The sequence below is a fragment of the Chlorocebus sabaeus genome, chromosome 13 (genome assembly GCF_047675955.1).
Source record: "Chlorocebus sabaeus isolate Y175 chromosome 13, mChlSab1.0.hap1, whole genome shotgun sequence".
NCBI classification, from domain to species: Eukaryota; Metazoa; Chordata; class Mammalia; order Primates; family Cercopithecidae; genus Chlorocebus; species Chlorocebus sabaeus.
This window is the reverse complement of record NC_132916.1, coordinates 61,294,374-61,317,349: the sequence shown is the minus strand read 5'-3', so window position 1 is coordinate 61,317,349 and position 22,976 is coordinate 61,294,374. Positions and strand designations below refer to the sequence as shown.

Below are 22,976 nucleotides of genomic sequence, written 5' to 3'. Positions count from 1 at the left end.
AAGGCACATAACCATTAGTAGCTCATCAACATTTTCTTTCAGTATAATCACTGATTCACTAACTACCTATTTTACTATTGATATTAATTCCAAAAGCTAGTGTGGGTCACATAGATTCCATTTTACATGAAGAAAATAAAGTTTCCTTACTAAGAATTTACTTCTATTATTTTATACACCTTTAGAAAAATCTAATGTCACATTGATTCATTGAGGATACAGTTGTGTAGCTGGTAGGTGTTTTTCCTCATGACTATTTCCTGCCTTCCTTTAATTATTACTTTTTTTAAGATGGTGGTCTAAATATGTTGTCCAGGCTGATCTTGAACTCTTGGATTCAAGCGATCCTCCCACCTTGGAGAAAATTTAAAAACTCTTTCCGTTAATCCTTTTATTCTCTCTCTTTTTTTTTTTTTTAATTGAGATGGAGTCTCGCTCTGCCGCCCAGTCTAGAGTGCAGTGCTGTCATCTTGGCTCACCGCAACCTCTGCCTCCCGGGTTCAAACGATTCTCCTGTCTCAGCCTCCCGAGCAGCTGGGATTACAGGCGGCTGCCACCACGCCCAGCTAATTTTTGTATTTTTAGTAGAGAAGGCAGTTTCACCATGTTGGCCAGGCTGGTCTCGAACTCCTGACCTCAAGTGATCTGCCTGCCTCGGCCTCCCAAAGTGTTGGGATTACAGGCATGAGCCACTGTGCCCAGCCTTTCCTTTAATTCTTTAGTATTCAATTATTTTATTCTTCCTTATTACCCGGTTTGAAATGTAATTCATAGCTGGACATGGTGGTTCACACCTGTAATCCCAGCACTTTGGGAGGCCAACGCGGGCGTATCACCTGAGGTCAGGAGTTCGAGACCAGCCTGGCCAACATGGTGAAGCCTCCCCGCCTCCCCCCGTCTCTACTGGAAATACAAAATTAGCCGGGCGTGGTGGCGTATGCCTGTAATCCCAGCTACCAGAAAGACTGAGGCAGGAGAATCGCTTGAACTCGGGAGGCAGAGGTTACAGGGAGTTGAAATCACGCCATTGCACTATAGTTCGGGCAAGAACAGCGAAACTCCGTCTCAAAAAAAAAAAAAAAAAGAAAGAAAAAAAAAGAAAAAAAAGTAATTTACATTTTCTTCTGCCCTTTTCATAGGACTCACCAGTCTCAGTTCCTGGAGACGGGAAATACAAAACCTATTTCTTTACTCAGCTGTAACTTGCACTGGCTTTCCTAACAATTACGGCATTCTGGGGTTCTCTGGGAACTTACACATCTGTTCTTTGCTCCCCAAATAAGCAGGTACTTTTTTGATTGCTCTTAATCTGGGTATTTCCCTCCCCTCCTCGAGTGATGCAGTTTAAAAAATAGAATAGGTCACGTAATTCCCCTGTTTCATCTTGCTGATAATTTGTGGAGTCGGGTATAGACTCCATCTTCTATCTTAAGTTAGTATCTGGCGCTTGTGGGGGAATTAAGATCCTAAATGAGAATGCTAAGTCCTTCGGCAGTTGGCACTAATCAATTACTCATTACTGATAACGGAATGAGCCACTGGAAATTTTAAAAGGAAAGGTACATGGGAGAACCTGATCAATTTGGCCTGCCACTTCTGGAGTGCCACAGTCACTAATGAAGCACCCTCCGGTGTAGGCCCTGGGTCCAGGGCGCTATGTGCAACCTCCTGCCTCGCGCAACATCGGTCTCCCGGAGCCTTTCCTGCCAGCGCCTCGCACGGTCCCAGTCCACGAGGCCGCCAAGGCCCGGAGGGGGGCGCCCTCGTCGCGGGGAACACTGGAAATGCTTCAGGGGCAGACTCCGAGGACCGAGTATTGGCTGGAGAGACTTTTTGCGCCACCCTATAATCGCTTGCGCTCCAGGTCTTCTTAGTTGGGGGCCGGGTGGGTGAGGACCGGGACCCCATGCCACGGGCGGCACTCAGAGAAGGGCTGGGATCCGAGGGCCGCAGCGCGGTCGGTTTCGTCCGGGCTCGAGCTTCCTAGCAGCGCCCTACCTGGGGGCGGGCCCTGATCCCGGGTGCCGCGACGAGTGGGTGGCCAGAAGCTGGTGGCGGACAGTGAGAGCGACTGCGAGGAGCGACGAGGCTGGCGCGGGGACTACGCGACGGAGGCGATCGGAAGAGAAACGAGGTCGGGCGAGTAGGAGGAAATCCAGCCGATGAAGGGGAGCTGCCGCCAAGGAGGGAGGAGGGTGCTTTCGGCTGCCGCCGCTGCTGTTCCGGGACGCCGCCCGGGGAGCCCGCCCGCTCGTAAGGTGCGCGCCAGGTAGCTCCGCACCCAGGGGGCGCCCTTCCTGGCTCCTCCCAGAGCGGCCGGGACGGAAGGAGCTGCGCTGCGCGGCGCGGCGGGTGGCAAGGGCGGGCTGCACCCCGAGCGCGGCGCCCTTGAGCTGCACCGCGGCGCAGGTTTGTGAGCCGACTTGTCAGCCGGCCAAGAAAAGGAAGCTCCGTCCCTTCCCGCTCACCCGGCTTCCCCACCCCTTGTACTCTAAACCCTGCAGAGGGCGAACGGCGCGGCCACGGAGGCGCCGAGGAGGAGCGAGCCGCCGCCGGGCAGCGGCGTGCCCTCGGGGGAGAGGGCGCCGGAGAGGAGGCGGCGGCGAGGCGGCGAGGGCGCGGCGCGCGATGGCAGCTGCTTAGCCCGGCGGGCGCGGAGCAGCCCCGAGCTGTGGCTGGCCAGGCGGTGCGGCTGGGCGGGGGACGCCGCCGCCGTTGCTGCCCGGCCCGGAGAGATGAGCACGGAGGCGGGCGAGGGCATCACTTTCTCCGTGCCACCCTTCGCCCCCTCGGGCTTCTGCACCATCCCCGAGGGCGGCATCTGCAGGAGGGGAGGAGCGGCGGCGGTGGGCGAGAGCGAGGAGCACCAGCTGCCACCGCCGCCGCCGGGCAGCTTCTGGAACGTGGAGAGCGCCGCCGCCCCAGGCATCGGGTGTCCCGCGGCCACCTCCGCGAGCAGTGCCACCCGAGGCCGGGGCAGCTCTGTTGGCGGGGGCAGCCGACGGACCACGGTGGCATATGTGATCAACGAAGCGAGCCAGGGGCAACTGGTGGTGGCCGAGAGCGAGGCCCTTCAGAGCTTGCGGGAGGCGTGCGAGACGGTGGGCGCCACCCTGGAAACCCTGCATTTTGGGAAACTCGACTTTGGTGAAACCACCGTCCTGGACCGCTTTTACAATGCAGGTGCGTGTGTGATCCCTTTGCCATCCCGCGCGGTCGGGACCCATGTTTAATCTGGCCGTCTTCGGGGCATTTCATTTTTCTGGGCGGGAAGCATTTACTTCTTGCCCCACTTTGGGGGCAGCGAGCGCTGCTGCGTGACTGCTCTTGTCGCTTGCTCCTCCGGGGAGAGCGTGTGTGCTTGTGAAAGAGTCTGTATTTGTGCGAGAGACCCATGGATCCACCCACCGCCCAACGCTGGAGCCCTGGGTCCCTGCGATCGACTTGAACTGTTCTCTAGCAGTGAGAGATATTTGCCCCAGTCAGTCTTTCTCCGTTCAGTGTCTCGGTTTCGCTTCTGTGAGGTTTGGTCCCTGTTTTCCTTCTGCATATACCTGTGACCGTTTTAGATGAGGTTCTCCTTTTCTCCGTGTAGTTTTGAGAGTACAGGAACGATGACATACCATGCACGCAGAGTGTAACTATAGTAATTTGCACGCCGTATCATGAGCTTCCCAACTCACCTTACCCTCAATAAGTTTTAGTAGCTTGAATTTCCTCTCACCAACCCAGACTTTGAAGTAATTACAGTGCTTCCAAAGGCAATAACATCACAACTTACACTGAACTTGTGTGTTATCTTTGTAAGGATTTTGGTGAAAGAACCAGGGCCTGTTTTTTATTACCCCATAAACCATGATAGGCTAGAAAGTTTATAATTTAACATTGTCTAAAACACCTATATGCTATCCTAGTAATAAGATTAGTTTGGCCATTAAAGTGATTGCTAGCATAATCCATGAAAGAAATGTATCTTTTCAACCTATCTCAGATTTCAGAAAACGTTAAGGCAGTTCTAGTAACTGAAGCAATTAGCTGTTTGCAAATGTTAGGAATAATACCATGATATCGAAATTAACCTTTAGCCTCCTGTACGTCCAGTGTTGAGAATATATACATATTTAAGTTTACATTTGTGGGTAAAAACTTGGTTTAATGATTTCAAAACAGTACACTTCTTGCATTTGTGATCACATAAAAGGCTTTATTTTCCAATCTTGTTTTCAATTCTGATTCTCTTCAGTATCTTCCAAACACCTGAAGTAGGCTTATGTCAGTTTTGGAATTCAGCCAAAGCTGAATATTTTAAGAACAACAAGAACTTCATGTTAAGGAAGCCAGACTAAATAAACTAGGACTTTCTGGTTCTGGTATTTTTAAAATAGTTTTGGTCTTCATAACTGAGCATGGCTATAATGTATTATATAGCTTGATTCTTTGGGTAGCTTGCTATAAAAGTTACATCAACGTAACTTTTCTAAAAATTATAGCACTCTTATTTTTGGATTATAATTTGGAAGAAGCTTCAAAGAACTAAAAGATATGAGAGGAAAATACCCAACTGAACACTTGAGCCTATTTTTATTGCACTGATTGGGCGTTTTTTTCTAGGGCTCTAGAAAAAAATTTTTTTTTAACTCTAAGCTAATTTGAAAGAAACTTTCCTAACAAGGCTTGGTTTCTGTTACTCTCCAAATACTGTCTCTGGGAAAGGGAGAGAGAGAACGATTAGAAGGGAGCTGAAGTTTGAGTGTGTTCCATTGAATCCTCCAAACAAGCCTGTGAAGGAAGTACTTACCTTCTTAGGTGAGAAAACCCAGGGATCCCTAACTGGCCCTAGGATTCATAGGGAGTAAGTGGCCAATGTAGGATTCCATTTCAGGTGGCTGACCCTAAAATGTTGTGCTTGGGCCAGGTGTGGTGGCTCACGCCTGTAATCCCAAAACTTTGGGAGGCCAAGACGGGTGGATCACCTGAGGTCAGGAGTTCGAGGCCAGCTTCCTGGCCAACATGGTGAAACCCTGTCTCTACTAGAATGACAAAAATTAGCCAGGCATGGTGGTGCACACCTGCAGTCCTAGCTACTCAGGAGGCTGAGGCAGGAGAATCACTTGAACCTGGGAGGCAGAGGTTGCAGTGAGCCGAGATTGTACCACTGCACTCCAAACTGGGTGACAGAATGAGACTCTGTCTCAAAAAAAAAAAAAAAAAAAAGGTCGTGCTTGGCCCTTGCTTCCTCCATTTAGGTGGGCTGAGTTACTCTCAGAATCAAGGGAAGCTCCCTATCTTGGAATCACGTGAGTGAGCTGGCAAAGATCTTACCAGGCATTTAGGTGCATATGGAATAGAGGGGAGGGCATGCTCTTGGAAGCCTCTTGTTCCTGTGCCTTCCTACTGCTTCTTTCAACCTAGACAGGTCTCAGTTTAACCCCTGCCCATCTGGGTGGCATGAACTCCCAAGATGAGTGCCCTCTCATTCAGCATGAAAGCATGAAAATGTGACAGAATGAAGGTAGTGCATCAGTTTCATCTAAACCCTTTGTTTTTATTTTATTTTATTTGTTTTAGAGACAGGGTCTCACTCTGTTGCCCAGCCTGGAGTGCAGTGGCATGATCATGGTTCACTGCAGGCTCGAACTCCTGGGCTCTAGTGATCCTCCTGCCTCAGCCTCCCGAGTAACTGGGACTACAGGCATGAGCCACCACACTGGGCTAATTTTATTTTATTTTATTATTTTTTTTTGTAGTGACAGGGTCTTTCTGTGTTGCCCAGACTGGTCTCAAACTTCTGGCCTCAAGCAGTGCTCCTGCCTTGGCCTCCCAGCGTGTTGGGATTACAGGCGTGAGCCCTTCACCCAGCCTCCCTTTGTTTTTTCTAAACTAAGGGCCGTGGAGTTTGATGGTAGTAGAACTTATTTTCTTCTGACTTCTAAGAGGGCTTATTCTTCCTCACTAGGGGTTGACAAACTTCTGGAGATGTCCAGATACTAAATATTTTAGACTGCAGTTTTTAAAAAACTTTTACTTCAGAATCAGAGGGTATTTGTGCAGGTTTGTTACAGAGATACATTATGTGATGCTGAGGTTTGGGGTATGAATGAAAAAAAAATTTCATTGTACCCAGTGGGTAGTTTTTCAGCCCCCTCTCTTTTCTCCTTCTAGTAGTCCCCACTGTCTGTTGGTCCCATCTTTAAGCTTTTTTTTTTTTTTTTAAGATAGTATCTTGCTCTGTTGCCCAGGCTGGAATACAGTGGCATGATCTTGGCTCACCATAACCTCCGCCTCCCAGGTTCAAGCGATTCTCCTGCTTCAACCTCCCGAGTAGCTGGGACTACAGCTGCATGCCACCTTGACTGGCTAATTTTTGTATTTTTAGTAGAGACAGGGTTTCACCATGTTGGCCAGGCTGGTCTTGAACTCCTGACCTCATGATCTGCCCGCCTCGGCCTCACAGAGTGCTGGGATTACAGGCGTGAGCCACTGCGCCCAGCCTCCCATCTTTAAGTTTACTTGTACCCAGTGTTTAGCTCCCACTTAAGTGAGAACATGCAATATCTGGTTTTGGTGTCTTTTTGGTAGAACAATTTATTTTCCTTTGGGTATATACCTAGTAATGGGATTGCTGGGTCGAACGGTAGTTCAGCCCTTATTTCTTTGAGAAATCTCCAAAGTACTTTCCACAGTGGCAGGACTAATTTACATTCTCACCAACAGTGTATAAGTGTTCCCTTTTCTCTGCAGCCTCGCCAACATCTGTTATTTTTTGACTTTTTAACAAAAGCCATTCTGACTGGTGTGAGATGTTATCTCATTGTGGTTTTGATTTGCATTTCTCTGATGATTAGTGATGATGAACATTTTTTCGTATGTTTGTTGGCTGCTTGTATGTCTTCTTCTGAGAAGTGTCTGTTCATATCTTTCGCCTATTTTTTAATGGGGTTATTTGTTTCTTTGCTTGTTGATTTGTAGACCTTTCTTAAATGCATAGTTTGTGAATATTTTCTCCCACTCTGAGGGTTGTCTGTTTACTCTCTTAATAGTGTCTCTTGTTGTGCAAAAGCTCTTTAGTTTAATTAGGTCCCATTTGTCATTTTTGTTTTTGTTGCGATTGCTTTTGAGGACTTAGTCATAAATTCTTTCCCAAGGTCTATGCGGAATGGTATTTCCTAGGCTTTCTTCTAGGATTCTTATGGTTTGAGGTCTCACATTTAAACCTTAATCCATCTTGAGTGAATTTTTGTATATGGTGATAGATAGGGGTCCAATTTTATTCTGCATATGGCTAGCAAGCACCATTTATTGAATAGGGAGTCCTTTCTCCATTCCTTATTTTTGTCGACTTTGTGGAAGATCAGATGGTTTTAGGTGTGCGGTTTTATTTCTTGAGGTCTCTTTCACAACTTCTCAGCTCTGCCCTGTTACTCAAGAGCAGCCATAAACAGGACCTAAACAAAAGATCGTGACTATGTTCCAACCACACTTTATTCATGGACACTGAAATTTGAACTTCATATACTTCATAAAGTATGATTTCTTGTTTTATAACCATTTTAAAATGTAAAAACCATTCTTAGCTTGTAAGCCATACTCAAAAAGAGGTGGCCTGCAGGATTTGGCCCCTGTGCCATGCTGACCTTTGCTCTACACCCATGACCTGTACTTGAAAGTTGAGTTTTTATGAGATAGTGGGAAGAACATGGTCCCTCATATTAGATCTGAGTTTTCATCCCAGCTCTGCTGTGAACCATGTAACAGTGAGAACGGCCCTTCATTGCCTCCAGTGGTGTTTCTTTGCTTGTAAAATTGACCAGGCATAGAAGTGAAGGGGGAATTGAATACAGCTTTTAGGATCCCCTTATTTAATCCTGTGAATTTACAAAGGCAAGGCAGCATGGGATGCAGGCACCAAGTATTAGAACAGCATTTTCAAGGTTTGGCTTCGGGTCCTGATTGTTTTCTAACTTGGAGCAAGTCATTTAAAGCCTCAGAAAAGAGTGGAGTGTTGGAATAATTGGTATTTGAGATTCTGTCCAACTCTCAAATTCTGTACTTTAAAATGACAACATTATTAAGACAAATGAGTCATTTCAGCTCAGGGAGATTAAATGAACTGCTTGTATATATCATATTCCTGCCCCTGAAGAGCTCAGAGTTGGTGGGGAGGGTAGACCAATGCCTTTGCCATAGCAGCGCCTCTGTGCCAGGATGCCCTGGGCTCCCAGGAAACAGCTTCAAAAATCAGATTGAGGCTGCAGTGGGCTCAAGGGTAGCTTCTTATGCGTGTTTTTGTTTGCTTTTTTTCTTTTTGTGGAGAATGGGGTCTCGCTATACTGCCCAGGCAGGTCTCAATTTCCTGGGCTCAAGCTATCCTCCTGCCTCTGCCTCCCTAAGAGCTGGGATTAAAGGTGTGAGCCACCACACCTGGCAAGGGGTAGCTTCTTAAAGGAGGTGACACCTGAAGTGAAATGGCAGGGTAAGCAAGGAGAGCTTAATGAAGGTCTCAACGTTTGCATGGGAAACAGTGATGTTCGAATAGCTCAACCTAAGGGAGTGAATAAGAACTTAGTCCCAGCTACTCGGGAGGCTGAGGTGGGAGGATCCCTTGAGCTTGGGAGGCTGAGGCTGCGGTGAGCTGAGGTCATGCTACTGCAGTCCAGCCTGGGTGACAGAATGAGACCCTGTTTAAAAAACAAAACAAACAAACAAAAAAAAAACAGGAAGAACTTAAAGTTTGGTAACATTTTTAATAAACTTTCCCAATCTTTGTGTACTGGTATCTTTAAAAAGAATAGATTACAAGTTAAACCTTTGCACTGATTTTTCTCCATCTGATTACTATTTACCTATATTTTAATTTCTTCTTTGACTACTCTTGTAGTTTGCTCTTTCATTTTCTTTCTGAGGTGAAACTAATGCTTTATTAATGCTTTTATGAAAATTCATTTTATTTATGTATACAACAGACTGTCACTCAGAGACAGCAAAGCCAAGCTGACAATACCCCTTCTTCGCCCTCTGCATTGTAGACAGAAAATTCTGTAAAAGCTAAGAGATGTCAATACTATCGTGTTGCCCTGGGTAGGTGGACAGATCCCAACTGGGAAGCTTTCCAAATACTTTTTTTTTTTTTTTGAGATGGAGTTTTGCTCTTGTGGCCCAGGCTGGAGTGCAGTGGCTTGATCTTGGCTCACTGCAACCTCTGCTTCCTGGGTTCAAGTGATTCTTCTGCCTCAGCCTCCTGAGTAGCTGGGATTACAATCGTGTGCCACCACATCCAGCTAATTTTTTTGTATTATTAGTAGAGACGGAGTTTCACGTTGTTGGTCAGACTGGTCTCTAACTCCTGACCTCAGGAGTGATCTGCCTGCTTTGGCCTCCCAAAGTGCTGGGATTACAGGCATGAGCCACTGCACCCAGCCCTAAATTTTTTTCAAAAGACATCAATTCTGTTGTTCTCTCATTTTGCTTATGAAAACACTGAACCTTGAAGAGGATATATTCATTCATTCAGATTAAATGCTTGAAGGTTCTTGCTTGGAGCACACTTTTTGTAGAAACAGTATTGCACATGGTGGGCAGATTCTGGGACTAGCTTATAAGAAGTCTGGTTAACACAGTGTATGGAACCATTCACCATTTTAAACATTTGGGAAAATTCTGTTTCGGATACCTAAAACCTGTATTAGAGCAATTACTTTTGCTTTCATCCAGCTCTGAGTAGCATCTTGGCCAGATGTAGGAGAAGCATCAACTTGGAGTGGTGAAAGGGGTGGGACTGTGGTGAGGTAGGGGACAAAGGGAAGATCAGGTGGCTGCAGGGAGAACCAGGATGCTGTGTGAAAGAGGAGGCAATGCCAGCAGGAGATCCAGCAACACTTTCACTTCCTTTAGGCTTCTTCCCCTTCTATTTCCTGCCGATGTAAGACCCAGGGATACTGCTGTGCTCAAGGCCACCTCACTCCCTCAGTGGACACAGGGTTAGCTTGGCTGCCCGCTTCCCATTTCCTTGCCACCAGCCTTCACATCCGCCCGGGCCTTTCAGCTTGGCTCACTGCAGATTGCAATCTCTTACTCAGCTTTTCACCCTGTAGCAATCATAGGTAACAGGAAGGAAGCACATGCTAGTTGAAATTGTGAGAACTTAGCTTTTCTATTCTCATCCATGGTATGTTCCCACTTTACTTGAGCTTGTGACAAAAGTCGCTCATGTGTTAATATGCCATCTCGCTGGAGAGGCATCTGACCTTGCCAGGCTTTGGCTCCAACTTGCTTCCAGCAAAGCTCCTTAGGACTTCTAATCTTATTTGGTAAAACAATGAAACAAAACAGAACATAACCTTGCATCCCATCTATCCCAGATGGAGAAGTTCTTGAAAATTTTCCAGCCCACTTCTGCATTTCTACTTTCATATGCTTTCCAAGTATATTATCTCATGTATTTTGAAGTAGAGGGTAAAGTCTGTATGTCCTAAATAGTGGTTCCCACGAACCAGTTAAAAAATTTGGAGGACTGACATGTGTTTGCCAACGTTTAAATTTTTCTACATAAGAGTGTTGTTATAAGTAGAGAGAGAAAGTGAGGAAAATTGAGAGAGAGAGAGAGAGAGAGAAAGAGAGAGACAGAGAGAGAGAGAGAAGAAAATCAACAACCACCCACCTATTGCCATGATTTCTTAAAAAGGAAAGTTTTATGTTAAAAAAAATTAGGGGGCACATAACTTTGGAATGAAGGGCAGATCTTTGCATACAGAAAATGTATGGAAAAACTCATGACTTTATTTATTTTTCCCATTTCTCCATGGATGAGTGAAAACTTTATCACACCAGTCAATAGAGTAGTGTTTGAGAGCCTCTGATTGGAACCAACCTGCAGCCCCTTCCCACCTTTCAGCCACTGCTTCACATGAGAAACGAACCTTAGTAAAATTAGCAAAAGAGCAAACGTGGAGAAACTCGTAAGGCAAAACTCTGGTTAGGAAAGGATTTAAAAAAAAATCCCAGTGGCGCCCAACACATGATTTTTCTCTGAGCTGTTCACGTTCCCTGGCACACCATTGCGGCAGCTGCCACCCACCTCATACAAACCGACAGCACTGTGCTGCTTCTTGCTTTTTTGGATAATGGGTCAATTAAGGCAAAACTATAATTTTTTAAAAAGAGCTTAACTAGAAAATCGGACGGAAAAAAGCAAAATCAAAAAGAAAACTCCAGAGCACAAAAATAGATTAGTTTTTAGAGTACCAATTTCTTACCCCACATCATCAACTGCATGTTGTCATGACCAGCTCTGCTTCCTAGGCTCCCAGGATCCTGGTTTCTTTCCTTAATTTGGTCACCTTTTGTCTACTTGAGACATTATCAGTTGGTAGTTCGAGCTGGTTCCATCTCTAGGTGAAGCCTGTGTATTATATAAGTGCATAACACAGGCTTGTCTCACCAGTGGCCTTGGCTGGAGCCAGCCTTCTGGGAGTTCTCTGTTTATAGGGCAGTTCCCCTCTGGTGGCTATAAGAACGGTGCCCTACTTCCTGTATCAGAGGTCTGGTTAGAGGCCCATTCAGTTCCTGTTTCTGGTTTGCAGGATAAAATTGGTTCATACTTTCTTTGTGAAGCTGTAGGAGATGGACAAGCACAAAGTCCAGTGAATGTGCAAGGCTCTTTAGCATGAGGTACCAATCGTGCCTACTTTCCAAGTACTTCCTCCAAATGGTGCCTTCAAACACCACCCCAAGCCAGGAAAGTAGAGAACCATAGGAAAATGCATTGTTGGCTACTGACTCCAGGGCTGACAGTGTGCTATGCAATGATGGCCCCTCCCAGGAGGCCATTTGTGGGCCTTGTATCACACGCTCCCCTTTCTGTCACCCATGGGACCCTCACGGTGGCTGTAGAACGTGCCAGCAGTCGCCCCACTCCACCTGGGGCAAGATGAGAGTGGGAAATGTGGTGGGGGTGGGCAGTGTTGCAGGAACCCACAGCTATGTGGTTATCAGAAGAAACTGGGAACCCACAGCTTTGGGAAAAATATATCTTGAAGACAGCCTCATCTTCCTGTAATTTGTATATAAGTAGGTGGGGAAACTGGCTAGATATGAGAAAGATCTTGAAAATTTTATTAGTGGCATAAAAGGGAAATAAAGGAAATCAAGGCAAAATGATAAATTAAAAATCCATTGGTGACTGTAATATATTGGTTTCTGTAGTTGTGGGTATTTATTTATTTATTTATTTTTTTAAAAGGCGATCTTGCTCTGTCACCCAGGCTGGAGTACGTTGGCATTATTTCAACTCCAGCTGCAACTTCCACCTTCTGGACTCAAGCGATCCTCTTGCTTTAAGCACAGCCAAGCCTGGCCAATTTTTGTATTTTTATGTGGAGATGGGGTTTTACCATGTTGCCCAGGCTGGTCTCAAACTCCTGGACTCAAGCGATCCTGCTGCCTCAGCCTCCCAAAGTGCTGAGATTACAGGCGTGGGCCACTGCGCCTAGCCTAGTTGTTTTAATGTATTAGTTTTTCTCTTTGGCCAGAGGTATTGACTAGAGACACTGATCGAAATATGTGCCAGGTTAGTGGAAAAGAAGGAAGGATACGAGACAAAGCCGATTTTCACAATCTTGTCTAATTGTTCAAAAAATGTAAATAATTGATCACTTACGTTTTATATGAATTTTATTTTGTAGTGTTTTTGGTTTTCCAAAGGAAAACAGAAATAACTGAAGCTGCATTGTGGTAATTTTCTTAGAGGAGACAGGAGAGAGAATTTTAAATATGAAGGGTATCTCTTGTTTAATGAAATCATAGTAGATCAGATCTGTGTAACTTAAATGCCACAGAAGTTGCACAGGGTAACGGAAAACACTCCACTATAAGCAGACCTTTTCTGTTACACTAGTTCATCGACAATGAGGAAAGCAATTGCCTTTGGTATATGATTCATACAGGAAGTAAGTTATATTCCTTTGTACAGGCAATCTCTAAAAATGGTTGAGACCAGTTATACCAGTACTTTCCAATACTTGCAGCCTCTTCTATACCCGTGAACTCTTAAGAACCGGAAACATGGAGGAGAGCTGCCCTAGTCAGTATCAATCAGCATCAGGTTATCTGTCCACTGACCCCAAACCATATAAAACCAAGTCTTTGCCTAAGCCAGAGAATTCTCTCTCCTTTAAAAATGTTGATTACTTCTGTTTCTGTTGTTTTTTTCTTATCTCTTCTTCTTCTTTTTTTTTTTTTTGTTTGAGACAGGGTGTCAGTCTGTCTCCCCGGCTGGAATGCAGTGTCCCAGTCATAGCTCACTGCAGCCTCTAACTCCTGAACTCAAGGGAATTTCCCACCTTAGCCTCCAAAAGTGTTGGAATTACAGGCATGAGCCACTGCGCCTGGCCTAATTACTCCTATTTATTATTTTTAAAAAGTCATCCAAAGCTATTACATGTCAAAAGCCTTTTTCTTCCCCCGCCCCCAGTAGAGACAGGGTTTCACCTTGTTGCCCAGGCTGGTCTTGAACTGCTGGGCACAAGCAATTCATCTGCTTCTGCCTCCCAAAATGCTAGGATTACTGGTGTGAGCCACTGTGCCCGGCCATGTCAAATACCTCTTAATGTCACACTCAAGTTTTGTAATATGGTCATTATGACAAATGTCAGCTTAAAACCGGGGCAACCAGGACGGGAGTGCTATTTCTGATGTTCCCCGCTTTGGCCCGTAGCTAGATATTTCCCAATTTATAATTTGATCACTCTGAGGTTCCAGTGATTTTATGCAGTTGGGTCAGAATGATAGTTTCAGTGAATCAGTTGTTCAATGCTACTCCTCCTCCTTTGATTATCTTACTCTTCAATAAGATGATCCTATTTCTTATAAAATAAGTAGGCGTGGCAGTGTAATTAACTATATCTTACAGTTGGAAAGGCTATGAGAGCGGCCAGATTAAATCAAGTGGTTGGATAGGAGGTCTTCCAACTTCCAAACAATACAGATGTTTTGTTCGCTGTACTACAGTTTCCACCTGCAGTGAAAAACATTTCAAAACATTCTGAAGTACATGTTCTGTTTAAGAGGATCAGTTCTAATATTTTGGTCCACGATGGCAGTTATTATTATGAGGAAGAGTCATAGTAGTCACACAACTTCTGATCCCCTCTTGCTAGCAGATTTTAGTGACATCTTAATCAAAAAGCTGACTTACCTTTTTCGGTCAATGTCAACAAGGGAGCCAACTCAATAGTGGTTGCCAGTTGCTTGGCCTTAAGCTGTGAATTGGGCTTTCTTCAGGCAAGTCTTGGGTTGTTTTCTGAGCATGATGGTTAGATGGACTGTGATAGGCCAAAACCAGCCTTTCTTTAGAATGATCCAGAGAGCTGGGTTTACAGCACAGCCTGGGGACTGTTCTTTCCTTGTTTCCCTGAGATGTGCTGGCTCTGGAGTCTGATGCACTTTCCCTTAATGTGATAGCATATTCTAAGTAATTAAATTTTGTAAGCATTTATTATTAATTGCCTATAATATGCCTTTTACTGAATCAGGATGTATTGAAGAACTAAGAAGCAGAAGAAGGCATACATCTTCAGGAGTATAAAGGTTTATAACATGTGTCTGTTAGCATGGGAAAAACTGAAGCTAAGGGAAGCAGTCAGGAGGAACGACCTAGATTCCCCATTCCTCTCTACCAGACTCATTCTTTTTAGAAAAAACATTTAAAAAATTTATGAAACATTTTAGTCATAAAGAAAGTATATAAAATAGTTTAACAGACACTTATGCATCTATATACTACCTAAATGTAATAGCTAATGGCAGTTAAACATTTTGACATACTTGTTTTACTTCTTTTTCTTTCTTAGAAAAATAAATAATTCTGGGTAAAACTAAAAGCTCCTTTCTATCTCATCAGTTTCTCTTCCTGTGAAAGTACATTCTTCACGGGAAGCGCCACGTTACAATGTTCTAAACTATAATTTACAACAATCCAAAATAACGACTCTCTACAAATATAAACATATGTCAAATATTGAATTAATTTATTATGTAATGAGAAAAACCAGAAAGATACTAAAACTGGTTGAAAGGAGAGTTTGAAGAGCAAATATTATATACACACATACAAAATCAGGAATGGTGAAATGAATTTGCTAATAGATGCAAAATTGGCTAACATTGTGTAAGGCAATTCTATAAGTATAAATGCTGGAGTCATCTATTCTAAAGGGTGGAAATCAATTGTATCTTTAGCAAACCATATTCATTTGTATTGCTGTGGACAAAAAATATTTGCATTACTATCAGTTTTGCACAAGGTAATATTTACCCCAGCAGCATTGTAAAATAGCCAAATCACTAGGAGGACAATCAAAGGTACACACCCCTTTAAAATCAGATAATTCCCAGAGGGAGTGCTGCCCTAAGCCCAGCCCTCCACTGAAAGGATACTCAGTACCTTTTGACCTTTTCCAAGTCTTTGACAGCTCTTCCCTGCAGAAGGTTGGTCATTCTCGGCAGGCTGTATGCCTGTCTCTCCAAGTGCTCTGAACTCAGCCTGACTTAAAGGACCTGTTATTGTCTCTGCTACTCTGCCATCTGAAGCCTTTTGCCCTCAGAGGGTCCCAGAATACCTTGCTTTAACCAGGGTTCCCAGTCATGGTTATTTTAGGTCAGGGAACGTGTACAAATTGACAATAGGATGTCAGTCCCCTAGGTTTTGGATATGAGAAGAGATATAAGCCATGTGGCAATAACCAAGTCAGGAATATGCTAGTGGGATGCTTGCAGTGTCTGGAAACCCAACTTCATTTTTATACTAGGATAATATAATTATTACTATGGGACCTTCATTAGTTTAGACTGCTCCAAATAAGCCTATTTTATGGAGGAAAAAGGTCCTTATTTTATTTTAGAGGGCTAGCAAACTGCTGTAAGATTACATAAGCTGACAAGCTGAATATATGACACTTTGGTCTTATAAATTAAAGCAAGCCATACACAAAGAGCATGCTTTACTGTGTGCTAGGCGTATGTGCTAATCACTCTATCACTCTATATGCGTGATCTTATTTAATCTTTTTTTTTTTTTTGAGACAGGGTCTCACTCTGTTGCCCAGGCTAAAGTTCAGTGGCATGATCATGGTTCACTGCAGTCTTGATCTCCCAGACTCAAATGATCCTCCTGCCTCAGCCTCCCGAGTAGCTGGGACTACAAGCATGTGCCACCATACCAGGCTAATTTTTATGTTTTTATTTTTATTTTTTATCTTTTATTTATTTGTTTTTAAGACAGGCTCACTCTGTACCCAGGCTGGAGTGCGGTGGTGTGATCTTGGCTCACTGCAACCTCTGCCTCCCAGGTTACCATGCCCAGCTAATGTTTTGTGTTTTTAATAGAGACAGGGTTTTGCCATGTTGGCCAGGCTGGTCTTGAACTCCTGGCCTCAAGTGATCTGCCTGCCTTGGCCTCCCAAAGTGCTGGAATTACAGGCATGAGCCACTGCACCCAGCGTTATTTTTATTTTTTGTAGAGACAAGGTCTCATCATGTTACCTAGGCTGGTCTCAAACTCCTGAGGTCAAGTGATCCTCCCGCATCTGTCCCCCAAAGTGCTGGCATTGGCGTTACAGGCGTGAGCCACTGCACCCAGCCTATTTAATCTTTAATACAACTTTATGAGGCAGATAGCATCAGTTGATCAGTTTTTTTTGTTTGGGGAAACTGAGCCCCTGAAACTATTACCAACAGTGGTCTCAGTGTCACATAGCTACTGAGGGGCAGAGTCCAATTTTGAATCCAAGTCTGTCAGATTCCAGAATCTATTCACTTATAACTTATGTTCTCCTGTCTCACAGAAATACATTTTCTATTTGAAAACATTGAAATAATTATTAATATCATGATTACAGACATCACATCAGCAGACATTTTTTGGCTACTTAAAATCTGTAAGATTTCTTTCTAAGGTCTGTATAAAATTAGGTTAAAAAGGTATAAGTTCTGCCTTTTATGATTTTATAGTCTACTATTTGAATTCAGCAATTTAATAAATAATTGTTGGGAGCCTACAACGTGCAAGATTATATAATGAACTAAGTAATGAATAAGTAAAAAATTCAAGGGAATATTTTAAGGACTTCATAATGTAGATCATTTCATTGAACTGTGCACTTGAGAACAGTGTTTATTACTGCTCTAAAAGATGTGAAAATGCATCAAAAATAAAAAAAGTCTTATACAATATCATACTATGCATTAGACTCCCACTTAATTTTTTTAATGAAATCAGTATCATAATGAAAATTATGTATATAAATTCCAAGATTTTATTAAAAACCTGTCAGATCTCTTATAAACACAGATACAATATTATTAAATTTATTTCCAAGAGGGGTATTATGATTCTTTAATTAAGAAGAACTTGTTTATACTGACTCTTAGGGAAACAAATAGAGTTATTACCTGAGATTTAGAACCTTTTAAAAAATATGTTATTTTCCTAGTAGTGGAATTCGAAGTCCTTTGTATTAGGCTTTTCAACTTGTGAAAAAATCTAGGTTTTAGATCATTAAAATATGCCAACAACATAATTTCAATTTAGTATTTTTCTGACCTGTGTTACATAATAAAATTGTGTTGCTTGCTTGTTGATGATGTGTAGTGTGTGGTTCTTGGCTGACAGAAAATTGTCAACCTGCATGCCAAGCATTTGAAAGGCTGGACTAGAATAAGAATAGCAAATAAACAAACCAGGTTCCTTTTGATAATAAAGGTGGATGTAGTAGATGCATTGTCAATGCTGAACCATATCTGTATTATGATACACATAAAACATGACTAAGGGAGAAATCTGGGCTACCTCTGAAGGTTCTAAGTAACATTAATGAATGTGTACTTTATATAACATTTCTTTTTTAAACATTTATGTAACATTTCTGATTGTTTTTGAGTCACATACATACAGTTGATATGTGTTAGTTCTTCCATGATATCTCCTAGATTGTTAGGAAATTGGTCTTGGGAAACTAGCTTTGGTTGATCCAGGGAAAATTCGGATTTCAAATCTGGACAGTAGGATTTTAATTTTTCAGGCTGCAGTGAGCTGCAATTGCACCACTGCACTTTAGCCTGGGCAAACGGAGACCCTGTCTCAAAAAATTAAACAACAAAACACCTCCTGGTCAGTTTCCCAGATATAGTGACCCAGTGCTTACTGTATACATAGAATTTGAGTAAGAAAAAGATTTGTAGATACTCTAGAGGAGCCTGGAGTCTGGTTTTAAAAACTGATATATCTCTTAGTGTGTGTATATTATTGCAAAGCAGGGTTGGGGCACAAGTTGCTTGGCTTGACCTAGTGAAAGAGAACAAGGTCGTAGCTTGCACGTGAGTTATGACAAGAATAGTTGGCTTGACTTTTCTTGCCGAGCAACTCAGTGCTACCAATATTTTATGTGCTTGAAGTACACTTGGCAGTTGGTAAATCTGAAATAAAATTGGAAAAGAAATACTATCCTAGACTGTTAACAGAGTTCCAGGCTTTTCTTTCCCTTATAAAACCAGTAGTATAGAAAACTCATTTAGCCATTAAATATGACATGTGAGTGGCTTACCCAAGGACCGATCCTGCGGTGATGATTGGAATGTCATTTTGCAGATCTGCATTGTTTGTATTTCCAAAGTCTGAAAGTAAAGGCTGTCAGCATTAAGAAATCTTTGCAGTCACTTACAATTTTGACTTGATTACCATTTAACTTGACCATTGCGTTAGTGCTTACCAATCCGTTCAGCATATATTCAAAAAAGGGCACATTTGTCGCATCAGTGTTGATTTTGATTAATTTATGTTGAATCAAGTTACAAGTGACAAAAATTCATGCTTAGGAACATAGTGTGCTTACAAAGTTCATTTTTTGACATTCTTTTGAAGAAATCTAGGATGCGAAGACATACAAATTAAGAAGGCAGGCTGGGTGCAGTGGCTCACGCCTGTAATTCCAGCACTTTGGGAGCTGGAGGTGGGGGGATCACTTGAGCCCAGGAGTTCGAGACCAGACTGGACAATATAGGGAGACTGTGTCTTTACACAGAATTTTAAAAAATTAGCCAGATGTGGTGGTGCATCCCTGTGGTCCCAGCTACTCAGGAGGCTGAGGTGGGAGGATGACATAAGTCCTGGGCAACAGAGTGAGACTCTGTTTCAAAAAAAAAGGCAAATCGCAGGAGCATTTAAAAGCTGCTAATGTTTAAACATTAGCAGTGTTCATTAATGACAAGGTTAGAGAATGCTTTACCTGGAATTATGGGAAGTTTAGAAGTTTAGATAGAATCCTTTGGTTCTTGGCTGTGTTTAAGGCAACAGAGGGCATGCAAAAGGCAGACAACTCCAAGCTGAAGAATTTGTTGGTGTTTGAGGTTTAAGCTTAAGTAACCTTCCGGAAGTATTATGGTTAAATTTATAACATCCTCACCTGTGGCTCATTTGGTGCCCATTTGTGAAATCTTTAAGAAGGTTAAACCTTAATAGCAGCCAGGTACAGTGGCTCATGCCCATAATCCCAGCACTTTGGGAGGCAGAAGCTGGTGGATCGCTTGAGCACAAGAGTTCAGGACTGGAATGGGCAACGTGGTGAGACCTCATCTCTACAAACAATACAAAAATTATCTGGTTGTGGTGGTACACACCTGTAGTCCCAGCTACTTAGGAGGTTGAGGTGGGAGGATCACTTTGAGCCAGAGAGGCAGAGGCTGCAGTGAGCTGTAATTGCGCCACTGCACTCTAGCCTGGGTGATAGCAATGCCCTGTCTCAAATAAATAAATAAATAAATAAATAACAAAAAACAACCCTAAAACCTTAATAGCATACAAGTGACACTCTTCTACTTTAGCCGAATCGTGTATATACTTGGAACTAAAATTAAGATATTGAAGTATCTCCTTGGTTTACCTGGAGAGACATTTTCACTGCTGGGTGAAATATAAATAAATAATGAGAAAGTACAGCCTCACAATTTCCAAGCTTCGTAGAACTTAGGACTCTCTACTTAGTGTAGGTTTTATTAAAGAAGTAGGTTTTTATCATGTTAAATAAATAATGAACATTCTTCTTGATGGATAATCTCTTGATTATTCAGGATTGGATCTTCTTATCATTACCTGTTTGCAGGCAAGTTAACTTCTAATTTGAAGTAGCCCAAGAAGGGCCAGATCTGATCCTCAAGTGATCCCAGAAGGGAACACATTGTACACACAAAAGCTATTGCCACCGTGTTGTGACATTGCTTGAGAATTTTCAAGCAAAATTGCACTGTGGTATTTGTATATTGCCATGCCTTAATTTTCCCAGGCCACAACTATTTAATAGGCTTGTATGTTCTTCTAAAAACATCATTAGATACATTGGACTAAGTTTGTAGGAGTGGGATGTATGAAGCAATCATGATTTTTCTGTTTTCACACTGTATGTTCTTTGGGTTATTCTCCATGGTTTATTATCAGGAGCATGTTACCTAAAGAGAGTTCTGTGCCAGAGGATATGCCACATTTAATGTGAGGAGGTTTTCTGAGAGCATAGAAGAAGAAAAAGGCTATGATAGGAGAATTCGAGACTCTCATCTGCTTTCAGTTTTCAGTTACCTGGTCTACATGCTGAAAGCTTAATTTGAGACCTGGACTAGGTTACAAGCTTCTGATAACTTAATATTTAGTCTGAGATTACTTTTTCAAGACTTGTCATTGTCCCATTTAGCCACAGCAAAAAGTATTACCCAACTTTTGAGCCATAATCTATACCTAATATGTGGTCACCAGGTAAATTTCTTCCTGAATCCAGCACATTGCATAGTTGCTTATAAGCTTGATCTTAGCATTCTTTTTCTTTTAAGCTACGAATAATCCTGGAACTATTTATCCCTCTATTTTTATTCTCTCTTTAAGATCTGAATTTTTTTTAATGCATATTTCTGTTAGCAGCCCCTATCTATTCCCTCTTGAAATGATCCCTGAAGGTTGTTAAATAAATTTTGATTTGCTTTAAGGATTCAGTATTCAAATCATGCTTGATTCTTTGGGAGCTATAAAAAACCTGTTGCTCCATAGATCTTGCATCATATGTGATATGAGTAAGAAGGAACAACTGAAAAAGTCAAGTCCAATTTACACAATAATGAAAAACCTTTTGCTATAAATATCTGACAAACACGGAACAGTTTCTGGTTTTTAAAAGAATTGTTTACAATGTTTCCTACAAAAAAAAAAAAAAAAAAGAATTGTTAGAATATAGTTCCATGTCTCTTTTTCTGTCTTGTTAACCCTGCACCTCTAGTACCTAATGGAGTGCTTGGCACTTGATGCAGATTGATTGATTGAATGAATGTCACACTTTCCCCCAAGTGGTGTTTTAGTTATTGGTTTTGATGTCTGCTTTTTCTGCTTAAGTGTGAGTTAATGACAAAGATCACATTTTGTGGTTCTTGACATCCCCCAGGTCTTCTTTATCAGTGTGTGACCTGTAGATGACACTTAATGATGTTTATAGAATACAATTCAGTGATGTCATCCCTTTCCTGGAGGGGCTCACAGTCTGATAAAGGAGACCAGCCTATGAACGTATTACATATATTGTGCTAATTGGTGGTGGTGGTTGTTTTTTAAAACATTTGAGACTGAGTCACTCTGTCACCCAGGCTGGAGTGCAGTGGTGCGATCACAGCTCACTGCAGCCTTAACCTCCTTGGGCTCAGGCGATCCTCCCACTTCAGCCTTCTGAGTAGCTGGGATCACAGGTGTGTGCCACCATGCTGGCTAATTTTTTAATTCTTTTTTTTGTAGAGATGGGGTTTTGCCATGTTGCCTAGGCTAGTGCTAATTGTTATACTAGAGGTTTATGTAAAGTTCTTTGAGAACACAAATCATGGAGGATTCTTTTGGGGGAGAAGGAAGTGTGGAGGAGGTTGGCTAAGACATTGGACAGGAGGTGACATTTGAACTGGGTTTTGAAGGATAATGATGAAAGCTAACATTTATTGAGCACTTAATATGTGCCAGATATTTTTAATAAATCATGGAAATAAATGAGTCTCTGCATAAGAAAGGGGTAGAATAAAGAGAGGGCCTATGATAGAACTAAGGAAACACTGGCATTTAAAGATGGTTGGCCGGGCACGGTGGCTCATGCCTGTAATGTAATCCCAGCACTTGGGAGGCTGAGGCAGGCAGATCACCTGAGGTCAGGTGTTTGAGACCTGCCTGGCCAACATGGCAAAACCCCATCTTTACTAAAAATAGAAAAATTAGCCAGGTGTGGTGGCACACGCCTGTGGTCCCAGTTACTTGGGAGGCTTAGGCACGAGAATCACTTGAACCCAGGAGGCAGAGGCTGCAGTGAGCTGAGATCGCACCACTGCACTCCAGCCTGGGTGAAACAGCCAGACTTTGTCTCAAAAAACAACCAACCAACCAAAAAAAAAAAAAAAGGGGGGCAGAGGAAGGCGTCATTTAGTGAGAAAGGGAAGATGGTAAGATGGCACAACAGATGAGAGAAAGTTCAGAGAGGGAGAGAGAGAAAGGATTAACTGTAAAAGCAATGCAAAGAGGGCTTGTCCGAAGGTCAGTGAAGTTGAATGTTTCAGAGAAGTAACTGGACTTGGAGATCAGAAAACCCCTGATAACTTTGCCAGAGCAGTTTCAGGAAAGCAGGTGGCGGTAGATGTCAGGTACAGTGACTTGACTGATTTCTGGAGGACAACAGAAGGCGTGTAACAGGGAGTGTTATTTAAAGAAATGTGTTCATGAGGGAAGCAGAAAGAGAAGGCAGTCTCTGGAAGCGGTGCAGGCTACTCCCAAGGTAAGGCACGTGGCCTGGCTGCTGGTATTCATGCCTCAGACAGGATGAGGTCAGTAGGCCTTTGTGGGCTCAGGTGTTATTTAACAGGGTTTCCATGGGAACAGGGAAGGCAAATTCCCAACCACTTTCTTATGAGAATAACTTCTG

General features: G+C 42.9%; 1 protein-coding gene and 1 long non-coding RNA gene across 4 annotated transcripts in view; one reads left to right on the top strand and one right to left on the bottom strand.

Annotated features, from left to right (window-relative positions):
- The first annotated feature begins 1,842 nt into the window (after positions 1-1,842).
- The window catches only part of MAP3K5 (mitogen-activated protein kinase kinase kinase 5), a 242,746-nt gene continuing 221,612 nt past the window's right edge, over positions 1,843-22,976 (top strand). The window contains exon 1 of one of the 3 annotated variants that reach the window (XM_073022499.1): positions 1,843-3,183. In XM_073022499.1, coding sequence (XP_072878600.1) covers positions 2,736-3,183 — 448 coding nt within the window. In that variant the 5' untranslated portion in view covers positions 1,843-2,735. The remainder of the gene's footprint in view (positions 3,184-22,976) is intronic. The other 2 variants (XM_073022497.1, XM_073022500.1) reach the window with 2 other exon arrangements.
- Positions 9,440-22,333, bottom strand: LOC103240309 (uncharacterized). Its single transcript, XR_499910.3, has 2 exons — positions 11,253-22,333; positions 9,440-10,085 (listed from the first exon to the last, which is right to left on the bottom strand). It is a non-coding gene; the product is annotated as an uncharacterized lncRNA (long non-coding RNA).